The sequence below is a fragment of the Periophthalmus magnuspinnatus genome, chromosome 16 (assembly GCF_009829125.3).
Source record: "Periophthalmus magnuspinnatus isolate fPerMag1 chromosome 16, fPerMag1.2.pri, whole genome shotgun sequence".
Taxonomy (NCBI): Eukaryota; Metazoa; Chordata; class Actinopteri; order Gobiiformes; family Gobiidae; genus Periophthalmus; species Periophthalmus magnuspinnatus.
Genome location: NC_047141.1, coordinates 11,846,588 through 11,867,400, shown reverse-complemented (window position 1 = coordinate 11,867,400; position 20,813 = coordinate 11,846,588). Strand labels below are relative to the sequence as shown.

General features: G+C 39.2%; 1 protein-coding gene across 1 annotated transcript; it reads right to left on the bottom strand.

Annotated features, from left to right (window-relative positions):
* Positions 1-1,321: 1,321 nt before the first annotated feature.
* On the bottom strand, positions 1,322-2,139 carry hamp (hepcidin antimicrobial peptide). Its single transcript, XM_033980888.2, has 3 exons — positions 1,885-2,139; positions 1,715-1,792; positions 1,322-1,568 (listed from the first exon to the last, which is right to left on the bottom strand). The coding sequence occupies exons 1-3, from the start codon at positions 1,969-1,971 to the stop codon at positions 1,461-1,463; spliced, it is 273 nt and encodes a 90-aa protein (XP_033836779.1). The 5' UTR covers positions 1,972-2,139; the 3' UTR covers positions 1,322-1,460.
* Between the last annotated feature and the right edge of the window lie 18,674 nt (positions 2,140-20,813).

Here is a 20,813-nt window from a genome sequence, read left to right as displayed (position 1 = left end):
GAATTCATCTTTATGAATTAACAATTTGGTGTGATTTGCTTTGGGCATAGCATTGAAAAGGAAGCTTAAAGTTAAGGTACACTTTACTGTCCGAGTTGGGAAATTTGTCCTCCGCATTTGACCCATCATTCAATGCTGCTGGGACCATCTCCGTGGTCTTGTTGCTAGGCTTGGTCAGGACTACTGTAGATGAAGGATTTAACCTATGGCCAGAAGTTCTCCCCCTTTCATTATTTCACATTGCCTTCCCTATGCAGCTACAATTGGTTTCTGTTTGTTTTAATTAAGTTATACTGCCATGAAAAGGAGTTTAAAATGAGCAATAAGTATTCATATTTGACCACCAGATGGCATAATGCTATGTAAAGCTGCTATCCAATGTTTAACTTACTGCCCTTTTACATGCCCCAAATTCAACACAGTGGCCTATCTATGGCCTTGACTGTTATTCCAGTACAAGTTCAGATAACACGTTTCATGTGCACTGCTGCTATATGTACAGAATGTGATTTGTACAATTCTGCACTCAGCTCTTCACTGCAGGAGCCCAAATTAAAGGGTCCATATTACACTATTTTCTGATCTAGGTTATAATGCTCATCACAAACAGCTGGATTTGTGTTTTATTTCATTCACATATGTTTAACACACAAACCCTGCATATTTAAGCTGAGTTCTTCTCTCAAACAGAAAACACTCTGTTCCACCTTGTGATGTCATGTGGGAAGTGCTCCGCTGTGTTTTTAAACACCATACCCCTTTACTGCAATCATTTGGATAATAATTTCTCTGGAATTGCCAATCTCTGCTGAAAAAGGAAAACGTAGCTGTTAACTTGAAAACTACTACTTCATGACATCACAAGGAGGAACAGAGCATTTTGAGCTTTGGAGATGTAGACTAATAATAGGGATTACTCAGACATGTGTGAATGAAACTAAATACAACCACAGGTATGGTTCTGAGGATGTAACAACATTATGGCTTAAACATAAACTTAAACACATGGCTTAAAGCTCACAAAAGTCAATTTTGTGTAATATATGACATCTAAGTAATATGTGGAATTGACCCTTTTTTAAAATCAGACTAACAGTGTACCTAAAGGAACATTACAACTTCTTTTGACAAAAAACAAAACAAAACACAAAACATAGACACTGGTCCTTCTACCAATGCCACTTGAAAATATTACAATGACCCAAATGTCAATTATTGTAAAATCTAGAAAAAAACTCAAATTTTCTGGTAGTTTTTAACTTCTGAGTACTGAAGTATACACAGCAATATACACAGCAAAAACAGGAGAAAACATAATATGTCAATGCAGAACATTTTATTATTCAACATAGCAGCTACATACAAAAATAAATACAAAAAATATATATTTCGCATTATATTTTGCGAGTGCAACTAAATATTACAAACAAAGAGTATTGCCTATAAATAAGTGCACATGGTCAGAACTTGCAGCAGAAGCCGCAGCCTTTGTTGCCGCGGCAGCAGTTGCAACACCAGCGGCACATTGACAGGTGGCTCTGGCGTTTCTCGCGGACATGTCCCGGCATCTGACAAAAAAATAAACATTTAATTGAAAACAATGAGGTAAGTGTTTCAAATTTCATCAGTGCCAAGCTTTTCCCAAGGGACAATTTCATCCACTTTAATTTTGCTAATGCTAATTGTCCAAATTGATTCATCCAATTGAACATACCATCCACAACTGCTCTGACATGTCGGGATGCACCACGACTGGAGTGTCATTGCTCCCCGCTTCCTCCGGCTCTGGCACCTGTTAAACAATTAGCAACGATTAACTTAAGAGGCTCTAAATTCAAGCTAATTCCAAGCTAACCAAAACTGGAGCTGTTTTTCAATTCTCACCCCGGCGAATGGAAGTGCCGAGCTCTGCACAATGCAAACAAAGGCCAGCACGAGTGTCACTGCAACTGCAATGCTGAATGCCCTCATCTTGTCAGCACGTTATAAAGTGATCCGGTAGAGATTAGCTTGGGCTCTTGTCATGGGTGTGCGACCACCCTGTAGTCTGCTCTTCTGGTCCGCCGATGGAGAGGATTTGTTGGGTTCTCAGTTCGGCTCAGAGTGCTTGTCCCAACTGGAGCATGGAGGCTGCACGGTTTTATACTCTGGACGTGCAAGTGTTGCCTCATTGCGCAGACACAGTTCCGGGCAGCTCTTACCCAACCGTGGGGAAGTTGTGACCTCATCAGGCTTCACCGAACTTTTCCCTTTATACAATAAGGGAAATTCTAGCCTATTTTGGATATATGACAGTAGTAATGTTAAAGGTAAAAAAAAGTTATATCCAAACAATTTCTCAAGATGTATTTGGTGAAAATACTTTTATGAGTTACTGTCAGGGGGAAAGTGCCTAAGTCTATGTAACAATTATAATTTAATAAAAAACGAAACACTATTGATAAGGTACACAGTCTTCCCAAGTCTTTTCACTTTGTCAAACACAGATTTATTGAAATGATACTATTAAAGGTTCTGTACCCATTTTTTTCCCCATGTATTTGAGCAAAATTCGCTTTGCCCCAGTGCAGATACGGTGTGTAAGCAGCGTTTTAGTTCAAAATAAGGTGTGTATTGTCTGCAATCAGGAATTGTATATTAGCATGCTAGTTGTTAGCTTTACCGTGACGACCAAACTCTGCACTCGTCTCTGAAAGTTGTGAAAAGCACTTATAAGTTTAGTTGGAGGAGAAGCCAAGTAAGCTGACTCGAGGAAATGTATTGTTAAGAAATACAAGTACTGAGTAATAAGTACAAGCTAAAAGTATGTGGGGTGATAAAAGTTTCTGTTTTATTTTATTTTTTTACTTTGTTGTATAATTTTTCATGAACACATTTCTTAACATTTTTTTTTACCAAAATACCAAGTTTAAATTATTCATTCCTGTGCATGATTCCACCACTCTCCTTCCTCAACTTCATTCTCAGCAGAATCAGAGTTGATAGGCAAAGACAGTCTGGGAATGTGCCGTATTATAATATATTTCTCTCAGAATAAAACTGCTTGTGACAGAATGCAGGCTCTTCGGGTTCATATTAAAATATAACAGATGGACTGTAGCTCCTCGTGGATTAGGGAGAAGCCTAGCAAATGGTGTATGATAATTTAGTGGCACGAACAAGATGGAAATCCTACAATGAAATGTGTACGGAAATCTGTATTCCTGTTTGATTGTATCTGGATATAATATGTAAAAACAGTGCTTCAGTGGGACCAATGTGAACAAAACGTATGTGAACCACAAGAAGAACAAAAATAGTTAACTTTTAATTCAATATAAACTATCTTGAGCTAATGGTTAAATTGGTTGTTGTGAAGAGAAAATTTCACACTTTATAAATTAGATATGGCTTTCTCTGGATTTTTAAATTGCAGTTGGGTTTTCTGTTTTTATGCTGGTCAACACAGGTAAGTTCAGTCATTGTTACAAGTATAAAATGTATAAAGAAGTGGATTAAGTGAGTGTGACGTCACTCATAGCGTTCGGCTCCAGTCAAATGAAGCTCATCGAGGCTAGCGGTTATAGGGGCGAATTTAGAGCCAAGTTCTATATTAGGAATTATGATCGCAAGTATCATAGCAACCAAAGAGCCAATCTGGAGCGAGGCTGTTGAAGTTAACGTCCCTTCCCGCCCTCTTAGCAACACTGTCAATCAAACCTGTTGCTAACTCTATCAGGAGTGACCTCGGGAAAAGAAGGCACCTGATTTGTGTCTTATTAATGTTCATATCTTGAGTTAGAAGCACAATAAAGAAATAAAAATACCAGGATCATCTAGAGTGGGTTAATACGAACATTTTAAGACCAAAATGACAAGCTTGACAGCAGGATTTACGGAGAGAGGGGTGACAGTTTTTCTGTGTAAAGTAAATTGGAGCCAGAGTCGATGGAGCCGGAACCGCGCACATGACCACTTCCTATTTGGTTAGCTAGCAGGTTAGCTATGCCCATTGATATATACAGTCTATGGTTATAAGTAAGATCTTTTTACAATGGGTTTATTTTGACAAGAATTTTTTTAATTTACTTATAGTCTTTTGACGCCTTCATTTCATTCATTTCTGTTTTGTTTTGATTATTTGACAAGAAATCAAATCAATATCAGTATTTGACAAAAATGCAGGTCTTTTTAATCATTGTTGTAGTCATTACGAATGCTTTGTTGTTTAGTTTTAGTCAACAAAAATACAACATTGATGAAAACTATAATGAAAATATTTTAGTTTACAAAATGAACATTGATGTGGACAAGCCAGACATTGCAATAGGATGTATGGATTTTGAGTTTTGAGCCAAACCACTAAAACACTGTATCTTATTTTTTTTAGCAGTGGTAGAAAAAGCAGAATCAGAATCTTTATTAATGACCACACAAACAATTTGGTGGAATTTGCTTTCGGCACAGCACTGAAAAGAAGCTTGCTCGTTTATGTCAACAACGCAGACAGGCAGAACATTAAAGCTACAAAGGGGACAATAAAACGTGACACAGTCCAGAGCTAGAGGATGGGAGGAGTCAGAGGTGATATTCTGGGTTTCGTCTGTGCCCAGTGTGTCCATGGATGGGAGAGGTTGTCCGATGATTTGGGAGAATTTGTCGACAATACGCTTGAGACTTTTGCTTGAGTGTGAATCCGAATGACCATACCAACAGTTACGAAGAAGGTCAGTATGCGTTCACTGGTGGCGGTCGTCTTATACTGCATTTTTTAGCGTTGATTGGCCTTTTTGCAGATGTGGTCTGAGTGGAGTTTCCATTTAAGTGAGTTGGAGATCTGTGTGCATAGAAGCTTCAATGAGTCAGTGATGGCGATGGGTTCGGATGAAAAGTATAGATGAAATATTGGAGCGGGTGAAGTTTATGATGTTTGTGATGAGTCTAATTATAATTATATAGTTGTGTCATTTGCATACTTGATAATGCAGGCTGAGCTATGGCTGGATGTGAAGAGTACACAACCTTGAGGGACCCCGGTGCTGCCCATTCTGTATCCTGGTGTATCCAAACGAAGTTATATATCCGGAGGCACAGGGTGGTGTAGATTTATAAGGTTGATCTGGTTTATTGTATTGGAGGTTGAAAATTTGCACTCAAGTAAAAGTACAGTTACATAGCTAAAAATATACTAAATAGAAGTGCTACTGCGGATATTTTATTTAAGCAAAACTCAAAGGCATGCAAGAAAAACACTACCTAAAGTAGTAGTTACAGTTTAATGAAATGTTAGTAGTATATTAGATCCATCTATACAAAATGTGATTCATTTAACTTTTTAATGGTGATTTATGCAGTTTTAAACCATATTAAATTATTTTCTGAGCTAAAGGGTGATGTGGTGCTACTGTATATTTGCAAATGGGGTAGAGACATTTACAATTACATGCTAGAATTATACTTAAGTACAACTACAGGCTTACTTGTCTACTCAAACATTACAATCACTCAAAAAATCTATTATAGTCACTTGAGTTGGCAGCAATTCATCCATTTTTGTATTTTATCAGCTTAGCTCTTTCAAAACGGTGTAATATTTTTCATTTTCTGCAAACGGCATTCGAATTGTTTTCCAGTGAGCAAAATTGTCTTTGGAAAGAGGTTAAGGCCACAGGGGTCGACGTGTATGACTCACCATGTTGCACTGTTGTAACTCCCTTACAGAGCAGGAAGAGAATGGTTGATGGAAAACCCACAGCCCAGTGTAAAGGATGTCATTACACCCTCCCCAATGGAATGATTAGACAGTCATTTAGCAGGCCCAAGCACACAGAGACCTGCCGTTGGACCAAATTAAATCCTTTCAAAGGCTCAGAATGTGGCCTGGATTAACTCCCGGCCCTCCTTTAGGATACAAGCAGCTAAAATGAGGTATTAATGGCTGTTAAGTAGACTATTTGGACCAAATAGTGTTATTTCTATACTGTAATTTTAGATGTCAGTGTTTTGTTATCAGGAGTATACGCCAACTCAGGCTAAAACAAGAATAGGCTACAGATTGGTGAGCAGTGAAGTTTCAGTGCTGGGTTAAAGGGGCAGCAAGATTTAAATTTTATAAACTTGACCTACGGTATCTGTGTCCCCAGATATGAGCCAGACATGATCAAACCAAGTATAGCTTTTACTGATAACACTGTAATGCTGCATTATACTTCATAACAAAGAAAGAAAACATTGGGCATCAGGGCCAAGTTGTTTACGTTATAATTTGGTGTTTTAGCCCTCAAGTTGAATCAGAAAGCAGTGTGAGCCTCACATCCATCAGTCTCTCATTTGTGTTGCTAGTTTCAATGCTGAAATCCAGTTGTTTAAACCTAAAAGGACTCCCAGATCTGAATCCTCACTACCTAAACCCCGGAACCTGCAGCCAATCATGAATCAGTGCTAGGGCAACCTCTGCAGCTCAGTGAGTGAATTCTGGAGTTTCTGAGCTTTCACATGAGGCCTGTCCAATACAGAGAATGAGAAAAACATGTATCTGTTCGTGTATGGATTAAGACACTTGCAACTCAGGTTCAGATGTGACTGTGATATTTGACTTGATTTTATTGGTGCTTTTAAATTATTAGCTTTATCAAATTTCTCATTTTTCTCTTTTAGTTTTTGTGAGACTTTTTGACCCCCAAACCAGTCCCAGCAGAGATTCATGGGCATTTTTGGATCTCTGTGCCATCCTCCAGTCGAATTGCCTCCATTATTTAGACAAAAATATGATCTTTTGACTTCAATGGGAGGCTAATGATGATAACAGTTTATTGCGAACATAATTACAAGACTGCTGCATGTGTTAATTTATTATTCAGTATTTATTTTCAGACAATGCTAATATGTGCAGCTTAATCTGTAAACATGACTATTGTATACACAGAGAAGATCTAATCCTCACATGCAGTATTAGAAAACTGCTGTATTTCTCCTTATCACCGCGGGAACAATAAAGACCGTAAAATTAATTAACCTGTTAACACACAAGAACACAAAACACATCACATCAGGCTAGAAATACATGCTATAATCAATACTGGTAGAACTAAAACAAAAAACAAAAGCGCAAAAATGAGGAACTAATTGATATATGGGGGTGTGATAAAATCTAGGGCCACTTGAATTCGCATTATAACCTTAAAGTGAATTGAATGCGTTTTGGCTCAATTAGTGGAATAGCTTGTGATTCACCCTGCGCCAGCCTGTCTCATTTACTGATAACCCTACGGCCCCGTGCTAGCTTTGGATGACCACAACAAAGTAAACTGACTGAGGTTACATCTGCCGGACACCAGTCATACAGACATGAATGGTTGACAGCAGTTGCGAAAGACCTGGCTGACACAATTTATCGTACTGTAATCACTCGCACCAAAACCTGTCAGACCACGCTTGTCCCAGTCTATATGCAGGTCAAAGAACCAAATATGCACCAAAAGGGGGGCTACAAAGGGTTCAGGTGTGTCTTTTAGCATCAGCGCTGAAACTTTGCAGCTATAAATCAGACGTCCATCCACACTCTTGCCGTTTATGTTAAGCATTTGATTTTCCGACATGCAAGGGCACTGAGCTACTAAGTCATTTGCGCGAATAAACACAAAAGCTCCGGTAGTTTTTGCTTTCACTTTAACACAGGCAACCAAAACGATGAAATAAGCGAGTCCGCAGTGGAGGGGCCATTGCTGCTGGTCTAAAACGAGCGAATACACCAAACGTCCAAACAAATGTCTAATATTTGCCTGGCTGTTTCTTACTGCGTGCAGTTGAATGTCTCTCCAAGTCTGCGCCAAATGTAATCGGATCTGTTATATGCAGTGAGTATCCAAGTATATACGGAGAGATTTTTGTTATTTTAAAAGTACTTAAAAGTACTCTCCCAAACTATATGCATTTTACCTGTTATTTTCTGTTTGAAAGAAGAATTCAGCCTAAATATGTAGGATTTGTGTGTTAAACATGTGTGAATGAAACCAAACATAACTCCAAGCATGTATTTGATGGTGAAACAAAATAATAACATAGATCAGAAAATAGCGGGTCCTTTAAAGTACCAGTATTTATTTTCTAGTGTGCTTGGAGGCTATAATGTACTATTTTTAGATAATATGTTGGTTGTTTTTTGTTTGTTTGTTTTTTTATAGGGAAACATTACATCATTACAAGCTCAAAAATATAGTATGAGATTATATATAGACTTTTCACTGAACCAATACTTTCCAGAAAAAATATGGCTTAAGGTTCTGAATGGACATAGCCGCACATTTTGCAATACAAGTAAAAAACATAGCATTTTTTTCAGTGGGTAAAGCTGCCAGAGAAGCAGGTCTGATTCCTATTCCAGTAGCACACATCATGTCCAGTCACAGTAAACACATGTCTGTCTGTTTGTCATGTTCCAGTGAGCACGACGCAGCCAGGATCAAATCAAAGTGACACTGATGGACACACCACAGGCTAATGCTGCATATATTACATTTTTACACGTTCATTTTTACGTTTATGTATTTGGAAGGTTTATAGGGAGAGTTATTTTTAGACATTAAGAGCTTTGACTTAGATAGATGTCATTAGAATGGGCAAAGTAATACAGCTGGCTGTGAAAATAGAAAGTCGCTTTGAAGAATATGATGACTAAGGAAAACTAAATTACAACAGCAATCACCTCACAAGGCGTCACAGAAATAGATGACAAGCTGAAATTGTAAAAGGCAAGCAGATGGATAAATAATGTGGCAGTGATGACCCCTCTATGGGAAAAGTTACATAGTACACCTTTAAAGAGGGGTTATTATGTAATGTGACTCATGTCACTCCTGCACCTGAACAGCAATTTTTCATAAATATCCAAACGTAGAAAACACAACAATATACAACAACTTCACAAACCTGATGCGATGTGCAATAGTTTCAATAGTGAGATGCTCTATGATTGTGTTGTGATAGTCTTCTGAAGGGGGAGTGACTTAGCACAAAGAGTAAAGGGAGGGGAGACTCAGAGTTAATTTAATAAGTTGTTTTTGGTAAATACAGCATTTTCAAAACGATAATATATGACACAGTGATCTGAATATGTTATATGTAATATCCCCTGTTTAAATTTGAAGTATTGCTTCACAACTTTGTACCTATGTACACAAACTACAGACCAATGGTCCCTCTGCCCTGTTTGCTCACATTTAAAAGATATTTTTGAAAGTAAATCCAATCCTCAACCCAAACTTAACCAGAACCCTACAACATGGCTGTAACCTTAACCCTACAATAAAGCCCTAAACTGAACCATTTATTGTACAAAAGGCCCTAAACTTAACCAAAACCTGGCCTTTACTGTAAACCTACAACAAAATGAAATGTCTCTAAAACGTCATAACATAGGCACATGGGAACATACAGACCTTTTTTCAAAACATACCTACAAACATGGGAACATTGAGCTGTGGTTACATGGAGCTGACAACTCTAGGAACTCAAAAACTATACTGAGTATTTAGAAGAGCTGCACAACAATGAACAGGTGGTTTGTTGTTTTATTGGAAAGAGCCAACACTAGAAAGAGCCAACACTAGATGATCGGGAAAAAATGGGTACTTATTACAGACATTATGGTGTATGTTGTTTGCCAAAGTCATTCAGGCAGAATCTGACTGTGTATAGGAGTAAAAGGTCAGGACGTGGGCTTCTCCAACCTCGGTCAACAACACACAAGTTACAAGGACCATGTGCTGTATATTCATGCATTTTAGTGAAGTTAAATAAATGGTTTATGTCAGATTGCAGTTTCACTCTCTTGAAACACCCTCTGCTGGTGACAGTGGGGAGTGAAGTTTTTTTAAATGAAAATAGCAGCATGGTTATTGTCAATGTAACGGTAACAGAACAATGTTTTGTAATCAATGCAATTCAAACACTGAAGCAATAAAAAATACAATATAATACAATGGATTAATGCAATGCCATAATTTGGAACATTCAAAACAAAGCAATTACATCTCCATGGAGAGAAACAGATGCCAGATTCCTCACCTGAAAAATTATATAAAGCATGTTTAATTATGAGGAAACATGGTTCGTTCTTTTGTATGGATAGTGTGCATATTAAAGTCTTGGATTTTCCCTGTTTCTGTATGACTTTGAACCAATCTGAGAATCTCCTGACCAAACAGACAGTGGCTCCAGCGCGGCGGGCGGGCTCACCTCAGCAGGCGCCACTCTTCCCCTGGTTGAGGACATTGAACTCGCAACTGTCCCATGAACACCCACCGCGTCCCCTCTCTCCCTCCTCCCCTACCTCTCCTCTCATGCTCCTCTTTCAGTGGAGTCATAACAGTCCACAGGCAACACCACAGACCCCCACCTCAGCGCACATCTGACTGTGTTTATGTTTCAGTTCAATGCATTTGACTGTCCATAATGTTATATAATGTATGGAGCTTGTACACAAATAAGAGAAAGTACATTGAGTGATGGTCGGTGCTGCTGAACGTGTGGCAGTGGTGACACGGCTAGGGGCAGTGTGGAGCGTAAGAACAGTACCAATTTACACATCACAATATGGATACCCACAATGACTGGACTATAAGGCTAGTAGCTAATTCAACTATTCACAATATTGTCTGTGTAGACCCTCAGTCATCCAAGCCTGATCCATCGCAAACAACGAAGTTAAATCTGTCAACTGGACAAATCTTGTAGGAGTGAAGACGTTTCGCTGCTCATCCAAGCCGCTTCTTCAGTTCTGGTCAGAATGCTGGTGGCCACTGCCTTTAAATCTATCTGAGGGGAGGGGCTAACTACACTGAAACTGTAAACAGCTATTGTCTCCAGTTTCAGCTGAAACTACCCTATTCAGCCCTTAACGACCCTGCTATTGTTCTCATTGTTCTGGGTCTGTGGATGGAGTTGTAGATGGGGGCCTGAGACATAATCTCTCCCCCATCTACAACTCCATCCTACACACACACACCCCCACCCCCCCACCCAACCAGAACCTGTCTAAACTATAGTTATTATTAGACTAAGAAGAATAAAAGACAAATTTATGTTGTTAAATACTCAAACTGTCAGTAAAATGTGTTCCTTACTCGTAAATTGTTGTTTTTTTTAATGACATAGAGGTATTCTATTTTAAAACTCTGCATACTTCCTCTATTTTTGTAATTTTCCTGTCAACATTATTTCACAAACTGCCACATAAATGATAGTACTATGACAAATATCTATCACAGGTAGTAGGCTACCAAACCAAACCACGATTAATATATATATATAGTACAAACTTTTAGCTCTTATGCAATGAATAGTGTAGACCATAAATGTTTTTTGTCAGTTGTCACACTATACTATCATCATGTGCTCTCTTTCATCACAGTATAAAAGACAATTCAAGACAAGGTGAGTTGGACAAAAAGTACAGGGTCAATGAACCTTGGCCAAAGTGCGTACTATGGTTGTGTCCTTGGGCAGTGCACTTCATTCACACTCTAGTCACACTGAGTGGTTGTTCAGTGACCAGCACAGAAAATGACACAAGTCAAAAGATTAAAAAGGCTCTAACTGATTTTTCCCTGTTGAGAAAAATTATTTTTGCCCTGGCACTGGTTATTGTAAAAGCAGCTCTTAGGCTCATGAGAGACTGTTGCGTGCTGTCTGCATCTAATTATAGTGTTTTATTGTCAGAGAATCAGGAATCGCTGTTAGCATGCTAGTTGTTAGCATTATCGTGACAGCAAAACCCCCCTCTGGCCTCTGAGAGTTGTGAAAAGCTCATTGCAGTGAATAGGATGAATATAATGCATTAGAAAATTGAGGAATATATTTGGACCACTGCAACTAGATTTAAATAAACTAGTTGAAAAAGGCCTGCCTGTTCACTTTGTGTAATACAGGACATTCTCCATGAAAATGATTCTAACCTGTACTAATGGAAATACCAAGGCACCAAGTTCGAGTTCATATCAGAAGTGGATAAGGATAAAAATTACATTACATTTTAGTTACTTTTGAAACACAGAGTAGTTTTATTACATCCCTATTGTAAGAATGTTGAAATTTTGTATTTCTTATAGTTTATGTTTAGATTTTTTTGATTGATATTATAGATTGGATTGTCTATCATTTGAAAAAGTTACATAATGCACCTTTAAACAATTACTCCACACGCTTACTAGTCTTTATGTCAGTGGTCACTACTTTTTACTTCTTCAGCAACATTATGATCATTTTTGGCTCTTCCTCCTACACCTGTCACTCATCTCTAGCTGTTCCGTTTTGTTGATAGTTTCTTTTAGATAAGAAAATACCACACAGCAGGTGTCTGAATCATTTTAGGGCAGCGCTGGTGGGATGTTACTATTTAACAGCTTTACATACATCAAGCTTTCAGAATCCTCATACACATTATTCACATTCAAACACCCATTTTACCCCAATCTGATATTTCTTGTTTGCCCGTGTAATTCTCGCTGTGAGCTAGCGCAATTTCATTTGATCCATGTCTTTGAGCAAACCCATCGCTTTGATTAGTGTAGGAGATGTGAAGCTGTCTACATTTGAATAACAAACTATAACCGTCTGCTCTATCTCTGCTTACACATGTTTACACTGGCGCTCCCATTATGAGGCGCTGTGTACTTATTACAGGCAGACAGATGACTCACAGGTAGAGAGGATGCATTGTGCGTGGAGAGAGATGAGATTCTTTCTTTCGGGCTTTTCTTCGACAAACACTGAGGACAAAGTGAGAGCAAAGTATGGCGCGGACAATGGCTGCTCCTGACAGGGCTCCCCCACTGCTCCTCGCTGCACAAAGGTAGCACAGGCCTCTGCAGCAGATTGTGTCAGCCAGCGGGGCTCCGATGGAAATCAGTCAGGCGTGGACGCTGCAGCATGTGCCCAAACACAGAAATGAAAATACACTTTTCCGTTGGGCAGGGTTTTCAGTATGTGGTCCAGTCCGCAGCTCTGGGCAAACAGTCAGACTGAGTTTTTATTCACCGGATGACGGGGAATTTTACTGTTTAAAGGTGCTTGTCTCCATTATGTTCTTGATTGGTCTGGAATGTTCCACAGCATGGCATTAAACTTATCTATGTCCACACAGACAAGCAGGTGATACCACTACTAGGCCAAGTTACAGGTCAGATCTGTGGAGAATTGACCGAGCTGACAGTAAGAGTGTGTGTTTTTCAAAGCCATGTGTGTCACACTACATGATGCAGGGAATTATGGTCAAAGTTTGTACGAGCTCCATGGCCTCGCACCAAAGTACATCTCTGACATGTTAGTGCCATATGACCCATCTCACACTCTGAGGACTTCAGGGACCGACCTCCTGCTGGTGCCCAGAGTCAGGACTAAACACGGGGAATCAGTGTCTCAGTTTTATGCAGCTAAAACCTGGAACAGTCTTCCTGAAGATGTGAGACAGGCCTCTACTTTGACAATGTTTAAATCCAGGCTCAAAACAGTTCTGTTTAGCTGTGCATATGACTGAAAGTTTTTTATTCTGCACTCTTCTCTTTTAATGTTAATTTTTTTATGTGTTTCTTATTCCGTGAAGCACTTTGAATGACCTTGTGTATGAATTGTGCTATACAAATAAACTTGTCTTGCCTTGCCAAATATAAAGCCCTAAGCTTCGTATGGCAATGTCTGAGAAAATATACAGGTTAACTGAGAGTTTGCAACCGTTACATAAAATACAGAAACGTACCGTACTTGGAAAGCAAAAGCGTGTCCAAATTGAAGTGATACGGAATGCGATTTGTTGCATATTTTGATAAGTCAATAAAATTTGCAAGTCTAAAGGAATGATATGGTAGTCACTCAGGCTCCTTCTTCCTATTTTTGCTCTGTCCCAGCCCCGAGCTCTCAAAGTGTGGGCCTGATCCAGTACCACTGTCCCCGTCTCCCGCTCCCCGTGCAGAGCGAGCGTTCTGATAGTACTGGCGACTAACGTTATTAATTAAACAAAGCGGCACAATAGGATTATTTTTGTTATGAAATGAAATTGTGTTGATGATAGAAAGGGCAGACGAGGAAATCCGCAACTGCAGCATTAGGACTGCAGACAGGGTCACAAACTTTAACCTCATGTGGAGCAGCATTTGTAGCTATAGATCCACATTAAACCAAACTGTAGAGTAGACAGCGAGGGGAGGGCGACACTTTGTTGTGTGGAATAAGTGTGTGGTAAGACATCCGGACAGCACATGAATAAACATCCTGGTGCAAAGTCTTTAATTTGCGTTCCATATGTTTATATCAGACAGTTGGCGCTAATGCTAAACGGGGAGAGATGGTCCTGTGCGGTTTTATTTACTGTTGGCCACAAAGATTGATCACAGACACAGTGCAAGGAGGGCTCACTCTGCGACCAAGATACCAAAATATAAGTCATGCTTGCAGCTCGCTTTTGGTTGTACAAGGTTTAAGTTTAATCTTTGTTTAGCTATGACTCAAGAGTGCTCCACGATCACAAATCTTTTGTCGTAAATGCACAAAATCGAGTCAAATACTGAATTGAAAAACAGTATAATTAGCTCTGGGTAAATTGCGTTGATTGGTTGCAATAGTTGTGAAGGGCAGACAGTCCGAGCATGTACGTATGTCCCTGTGAGGAGAGGTCAAAGGTTACTCACTTCAAACAGAGGCAGGACACACAGACGCCTGGCAGCCCGCCCGACTCAGAGAGGGACTGGACACTGGCACACGTCATACAAGCTCACAACTGAGCAATGGCGCTATATGAAAAGTGTAGGTGGTGAAGTTTGTGAGTTTTATCGGAGCAATGGGGAAACAGTGAGTCAAGTAGTCGCCTCATAATTAGAAGGTCGGCGTTTCGATTCCGGTTCTGTTGTTGTGTCCTGGGGCAAGACACCTCACACATCTTTCCTAAGCATGAGATGTGAGTGATTGGAAAAGACGGAATAACTGTGAGCTTTACTTGCAGCAGTTTTTGTGAAATATTATTGTTAAAAAGTGGTATAATTTGTTTACTGGTTATTCATGCATACGTTGTGTTCTGGCAGCAGCTGTTAAGTAGATGGGGATAAATGATCAACAACCGTACCAGCAGTGGATTCACAACATTAAATTAAGGCCTACTTATGACAAAATGTTTGAAATCATTCTACAGTTAGAAAAACATACAATTTTGACACTTTTTGTGCATTAAGGTTTAGCAAGCAACTCTTGCTGGAAGTCCCCAGAGCCAGACTCAAACACTGGGGTGATCGTTCTTTCTCTGTCACTTGCCCCCACACACTGGAACAAAACCTAACCCTGATTTCCTCACAGACTTTGGCCTGTTTAAATCCAGGTTCAAAACTTACATATTCAGACTGTCTTTTAACACTTTGTACAATTTGTTTTATTTTCATTGTTCAATGTTCTTATATTGTGTCGGTTTTATTGGAAAGCACTTTGGTCACCTTGAGCATTATAAAGAGCATCTAAAAATAAAGTTTGATTGATTGATTATAGCTGTCAGCATCTTTTAGGATCTGTGGGCCCTTCATCACTTCTCAAGCCGGTACCAAACATGATCATACAATCACATTATGGTTTTTTTCAGTGGCACATGTGAAACAAAGGAGCTCATTGGTCACATATCATTTACAAACAGAGGTGGAGTTAGCAATATCAGGACCCCTAGGTGAGTTTATATTATTGTTTGTTTTCTCCACTTGTTCTTCAGACACACACATCTCTATTTATTTTATTTAGGGTGGACTGGGAACTTCAATTTATGATACAATTACATTTTTGTTTTTGTCATTTACAGCCTACAGTAATAGGTCTACTCACATTACTCAGTCCAGGGCTATTTCATAACTTCTTCATATTGAGTTCAGGACAAATTTGCTGCAGGCTATTAGGTTTTCATCCTGCAGTTTTAATTGTTTACTGGGGAAGGAGATTTTGTACACATCTGAGCACATAACAACTGTTACAGATGCACACAGTGCTCACAGAGCCGCTCACAGAGCCGCTCACAGAGCCGCTCACAGAGCCGCTCACAGAGCCGCTCACAGAGCCGCTCACAGAGCCGCTCACAGAGCCGCTCACAGAGCCGCTCACAGAGCCGCTCACAGAGCCGCTCACAGAGCCGCTCAAATTGCTGCTGCTGTACGTAAAGACAATAAGAGAGAGAGGGGTGACAGATCCAAATGAATGAGCTCAAATCTGTGTGAGGAGTGAAAGTTCGGGGTAGTACACAGCCTGACCCACAAATGAATTATATTAAGTGACTTAAGTGAGGGTTTGAGTCTAGACTTGAGACTACTTTTCTGTACATAAGGTTCGACAGCTTGTCGTCTCTCTGCCTCCAGTTATTCAAACAATTAATATGCACAAACAATGATGTTTTTGGGGATGCAGCGTGCAAATATGCACAGCTAATATGCGAGTAATTAATATGCATATTAACTCACTGCTCATTCATGTTTATCTAAAAGTGGACGAACCAGAACATTGATTCTGTGAATAGACTATCTGATGTGTCTTAAGTGAAAATTAAGTTAGAAAAGCACAGTCAAGAGTGACAGCCTCCCTCACCACCAGAGCCGGCCCAGCCTATAAGCGAACTAAGCGGTCGCTTAGGGCCCCGAGGCCTCAAGAGGGCCCCCTATCTGGCAACCCCCCACAATATACATTGCATTTAGTACGCGCGCAGTACACGCTACTGACGCATCTCCGCTGTAGCACAGTAAGAGCACACTGTAGTGCACACATGATGTATTTGTACTAACAATCTGGTAACCAACTGAATGACGCTACACCCGATCTTGCGATGTTTTATTGAATTTTAATCCATGTTTGAATTCACTTTTTAAGTTGCATAAATGTCATTTTTTATCCAGTGCACCACCACAGTTTTCAATTTTATGTATTCATAAGGTTAATATTTGGGCTTTTTGCCTCTTCCTGCATCTGTTTTTTTTTTTTTTTTTTTTTTTTTTTTTTGTATAGACTTTTTATTGTTATATGTTATGTAAGTGCTAAAAATAAATAAATAACGTGATAGTCACAAATAACAGCAAAGTGCCTGTGATGAAGCCTAAAATGATTTCATTTCATCATTATTGTCATTATTCAGGAATTTGGATTTACATTTAGTCTGACTGTGTTTTATGTTTTTTCTGCAAAGGCTCTTTGCCATTGGAGATGAAGTGACATCCACATCTCAAGATGCTGCTGAAGATGCTGAAGCTGGTAATGCCTGGTGATAATAGCTTATTACTTATTACTAAGTAATTTATCAGAGTGTACACATTAGGAATGTATTAATATAAATAAATACAATATGGTATTCAACACATAGCCTAATGTGTTTTGTGATATCAACACAGTTTGACTCAATGTTATAGCCAATACTGTATTAAATTATCTATACTAATCTATCAACAACTGACTGACTTCAGTCACTTACTCTTGGCAGTGTTTATCATATCAAACATAAATATATAAAGGAAAAAAGTATATTTAGTGGGTCTTATGTTAAAACTGATTTAGTCTAAACAGCTGTTTTTTGTAAAAATATCTTATCATATAGCTTTTACAACCTGTACGTATATTCTCACTTTAGCCAACATTATACATTATACATTATAATGCACCACCTATTTTGATACCGGTACAGTGTCTGACGTAACATTCTTGATGTCTATGGTGTGTTATTTATACAGCCTGTAATCTGTAGAGATCTGTGCAGTATCAAGATGCAATGTGGGATTTGTGTTGCTGATGTGGTGAGAGCCCCCAAGGCAAATTCTGCTTAGGGCCCCCTAAAGGCTAGGGCCGGCCCTGCTCACCACACAGGTATCCTCACGCCTCTCCAAATGCCTGTCCATTTTGTAAATATCTCTGAAACTACCCCAGTGGCAGCAGGGCCTCGCCCACTTAGTGCGCACTCTTGGACTAGTCCATTCTAACTTGAAACGGGGGAAAGCTTTGACAGATAAAATGTATTTCTGAATCACATACTATTTTATTGGTGTTTTCTGATTTAAAAGTAAGCTACTCTCATTTATTGTGATATTGAGAGAATATCAAATGGATCTGAGGCCTGGGCCATTGGTGGCCCTGAAGGGCAATTGATTTGGGGCCCTACCAGGGTGGAGGCCCTAGGCGGCTAACTACTCTTGTCTAATGGTAGCACCTCCCCTGTTTACAAACAAAAGGACATTTCCCACACCTGATATTAACAGAGTTTGGTGTTTAGCTCATTGATTCTGCAGACTATTATAGGATTATCAACAAGGATTTAACTGCAATATTCGCCTTTATATCTAGTTTAATGATTGTACTAGCGCCTAAATGAACAGTTCAGGGCAGTAGTGCACAGTATTGACACAGTCAGGGTGGCAATATAAATCAGCCACTACCAGTCAATGCTCACCAGTACTTCACATGTTCATCAGCAATAATAGTCCTCCGAGAACAAAGACTCATGCATTAAGGACCAATTCTTGTTTTTCAGCTTTTATGTGACCCTTTTAGGCTTCCATACTTTGCAGCATTAAAAAAATAAAAAATTAGGTATTTCTCCCTTCTTCCACATTTTTTCTCAGCTCAGTGGCAGAGTGGTTAGGACTTTAACTTCAAGAAGGTCAGAGGTTCAATTGCAGTAGTCTCATGTTGTAGTTTTTTTACTTGGATATTTCTCATTGTTTCTGGGTAGATTTCTTGTGCTCTAGTTCTAGTCTCCCTGGTCCTGAAGGAGAGTCCATTGGCGCTGCTCCATGGCTGCCCACTACTTCTAAGAGGTTTGTTTGAGAAATTTCCCTTTACAATAAATCAAGAATGTATCACTCTGTTTCACACTTGCCTTTGAGTTTCACACTTGCCATTATTTAGTCACTCCTTACACTCAGTTGAGTTTCTTCTGCTTCTTCTGTAGCCAGAGCTGCCCTGGGACCGACTGAGGATGCGTCCAGTGATCGTTTATGGGTTCTCACCTGTGATGCGACAATCCAGGCAAAATGAGCTGAGCATTTTTGACCTTGGATAAATAAAACAATGAGTGAAGCAAAATACAAGTATTTGATGAGGGGACAAAAATATAACATGGCTAAAAAGTATCTCCATGAAGACAAGTAGGGCAATATATTGTCCATCTCTGTGGAGAGGAATGCCAGAAATAAAAACATCTAATTGAGTAAATGTGGAATTCTGTGGAACATTTCAAACAAAGCAAAAACAGTTCCATGGAGACAAGCAGATGGCAGATCCCCTAACAGAAAAAGGTACATAGTGCACCTTTCACTGCTGCAGTTTCCAGGACTATCTTTAACAACCTTTTACAAGTCATAGTCTTATATAGTGCTACATTTAAGTGTCTGACTCTTACACCCCACACTGAGCAGACTGGCGGTGGGCTCTGACAGTGTTGAACATACTGGGGATCGGAGCGGCTCCTGACACTTGGACGCGTGGAGATTCTGGAGCGCTGAAAGGCCTCGGAGGTGGTAGACACTTTAACAGGCTGCTGACTGACAGGTTAAACGCAGTCACTTCCCTGTATGAGATCTGAGGGCGGAAAGACAGAAGTTTTAGTGCCACAGAATTAAAAAGTGATGTGATTAAAAGAGTGGAGGGTCAGAACAGCACAACAGACAAGTCAATAGATAAAAGTTGCATTGTACATTGTTAAAGGAACTGTATGTAAATTTCATAAACATGATCTGTCTGTGTCCGCAGATATGTTTAAGTCAAATCTACCTTTTACTGATAACAATTCTAAAGCTGATTTATTCTTAATTACTCTGACTGAACTTTGCAATGTGGATCGACATACAAATATTATGCACTCTCCGGTTGATTGGCAAGCACTATACAGTTTGAAATGTGCCGAATTGGTAATATGAAGATGTTGAAATTGACATAAGGTACCATAATGTAAAACACCCTGCAATACATTTGGGAAAGTTGAGTTAGGCTGCACATTTACACATACACTACATCAAAATTCAAACTAAATTACTAAACTAAACCCAGAACAAAACCAGGACTAGAACAGGACTAATGTCTAATGAAGTCCACACCAAAACTAAACTAAGGCAAACCAAGACTAAACCAGGAGAAGTGTGCATGCACCTTTAAGCAGGAAGAGGAGTGGAACTAGCTTATAAAAGTAGCTAAGAAAAAGTAGTACAATCTATGTGTACATCACTGATTATATTTTACTTTACCATCTTTCAAGCAAATTAAAGGATAAAAACTACCACATGAGAATCCCATCTAATTTTCTACTAGCAATGTCAATATTATTCAGTTAATGGATCATCATGATTCGCTATTCAGGCAGTAATTGAATTTTAGAAACAACAATTAAGTCCTTTCATTTCAATCTATTCTCCCAAAAAGTAAACCAGATTTTTTTTTTTTATCTGGTTATTTATGTCACAATGTAAAAAACATGAACGCCACAGGTGCACCATGTAACTTCACTGGTAGAGAGTCTGCCACACGCTTGTCTCCATGGAGAGGTTATTGCTTTGGATAGAATGTCCCACAGTGTGGCATTAAACATGGAGAAAAGTAGGTGATCCCAGCCAAGTTACAGGTCAGGTTTTTGTATGCATGTTTTTAGGCAACATCTGAGCCCAGAAACGCCTATAATGAGTACAAAAAGTTAACACCATAATGTGACCCCCACCGGAAAAGTTACCAAGTGCATCTTTAACTTTATCACTGACAAGCTTTAATTTCATAAAGCTGTTCACAAACTGGAGGAATGGTTATCTATTCAAAAATGGGAACAAAAGTGTATTAATGATTTCACTGGCTTC

Excerpts from the sequence above, each read along its gene's own strand:
- hamp (XM_033980888.2), bottom strand. The coding sequence starts at position 1,971 with ATGAGGGCATTCAGCATTGCAGTTGCAGTGACACTCGTGCTGGCCTTT. Across the intron at positions 1,793-1,884 it reads CGGCACTTCCATTCGCCGGG|GTGCCAGAGCCGGAGGAAGC; the intron begins GTGAGAATTGAA and ends ATTGTTTAACAG. Across the intron at positions 1,569-1,714 it reads TGTCAGAGCAGTTGTGGATG|ATGCCGGGACATGTCCGCGA; the intron begins GTATGTTCAATT and ends TTTTTTTGTCAG.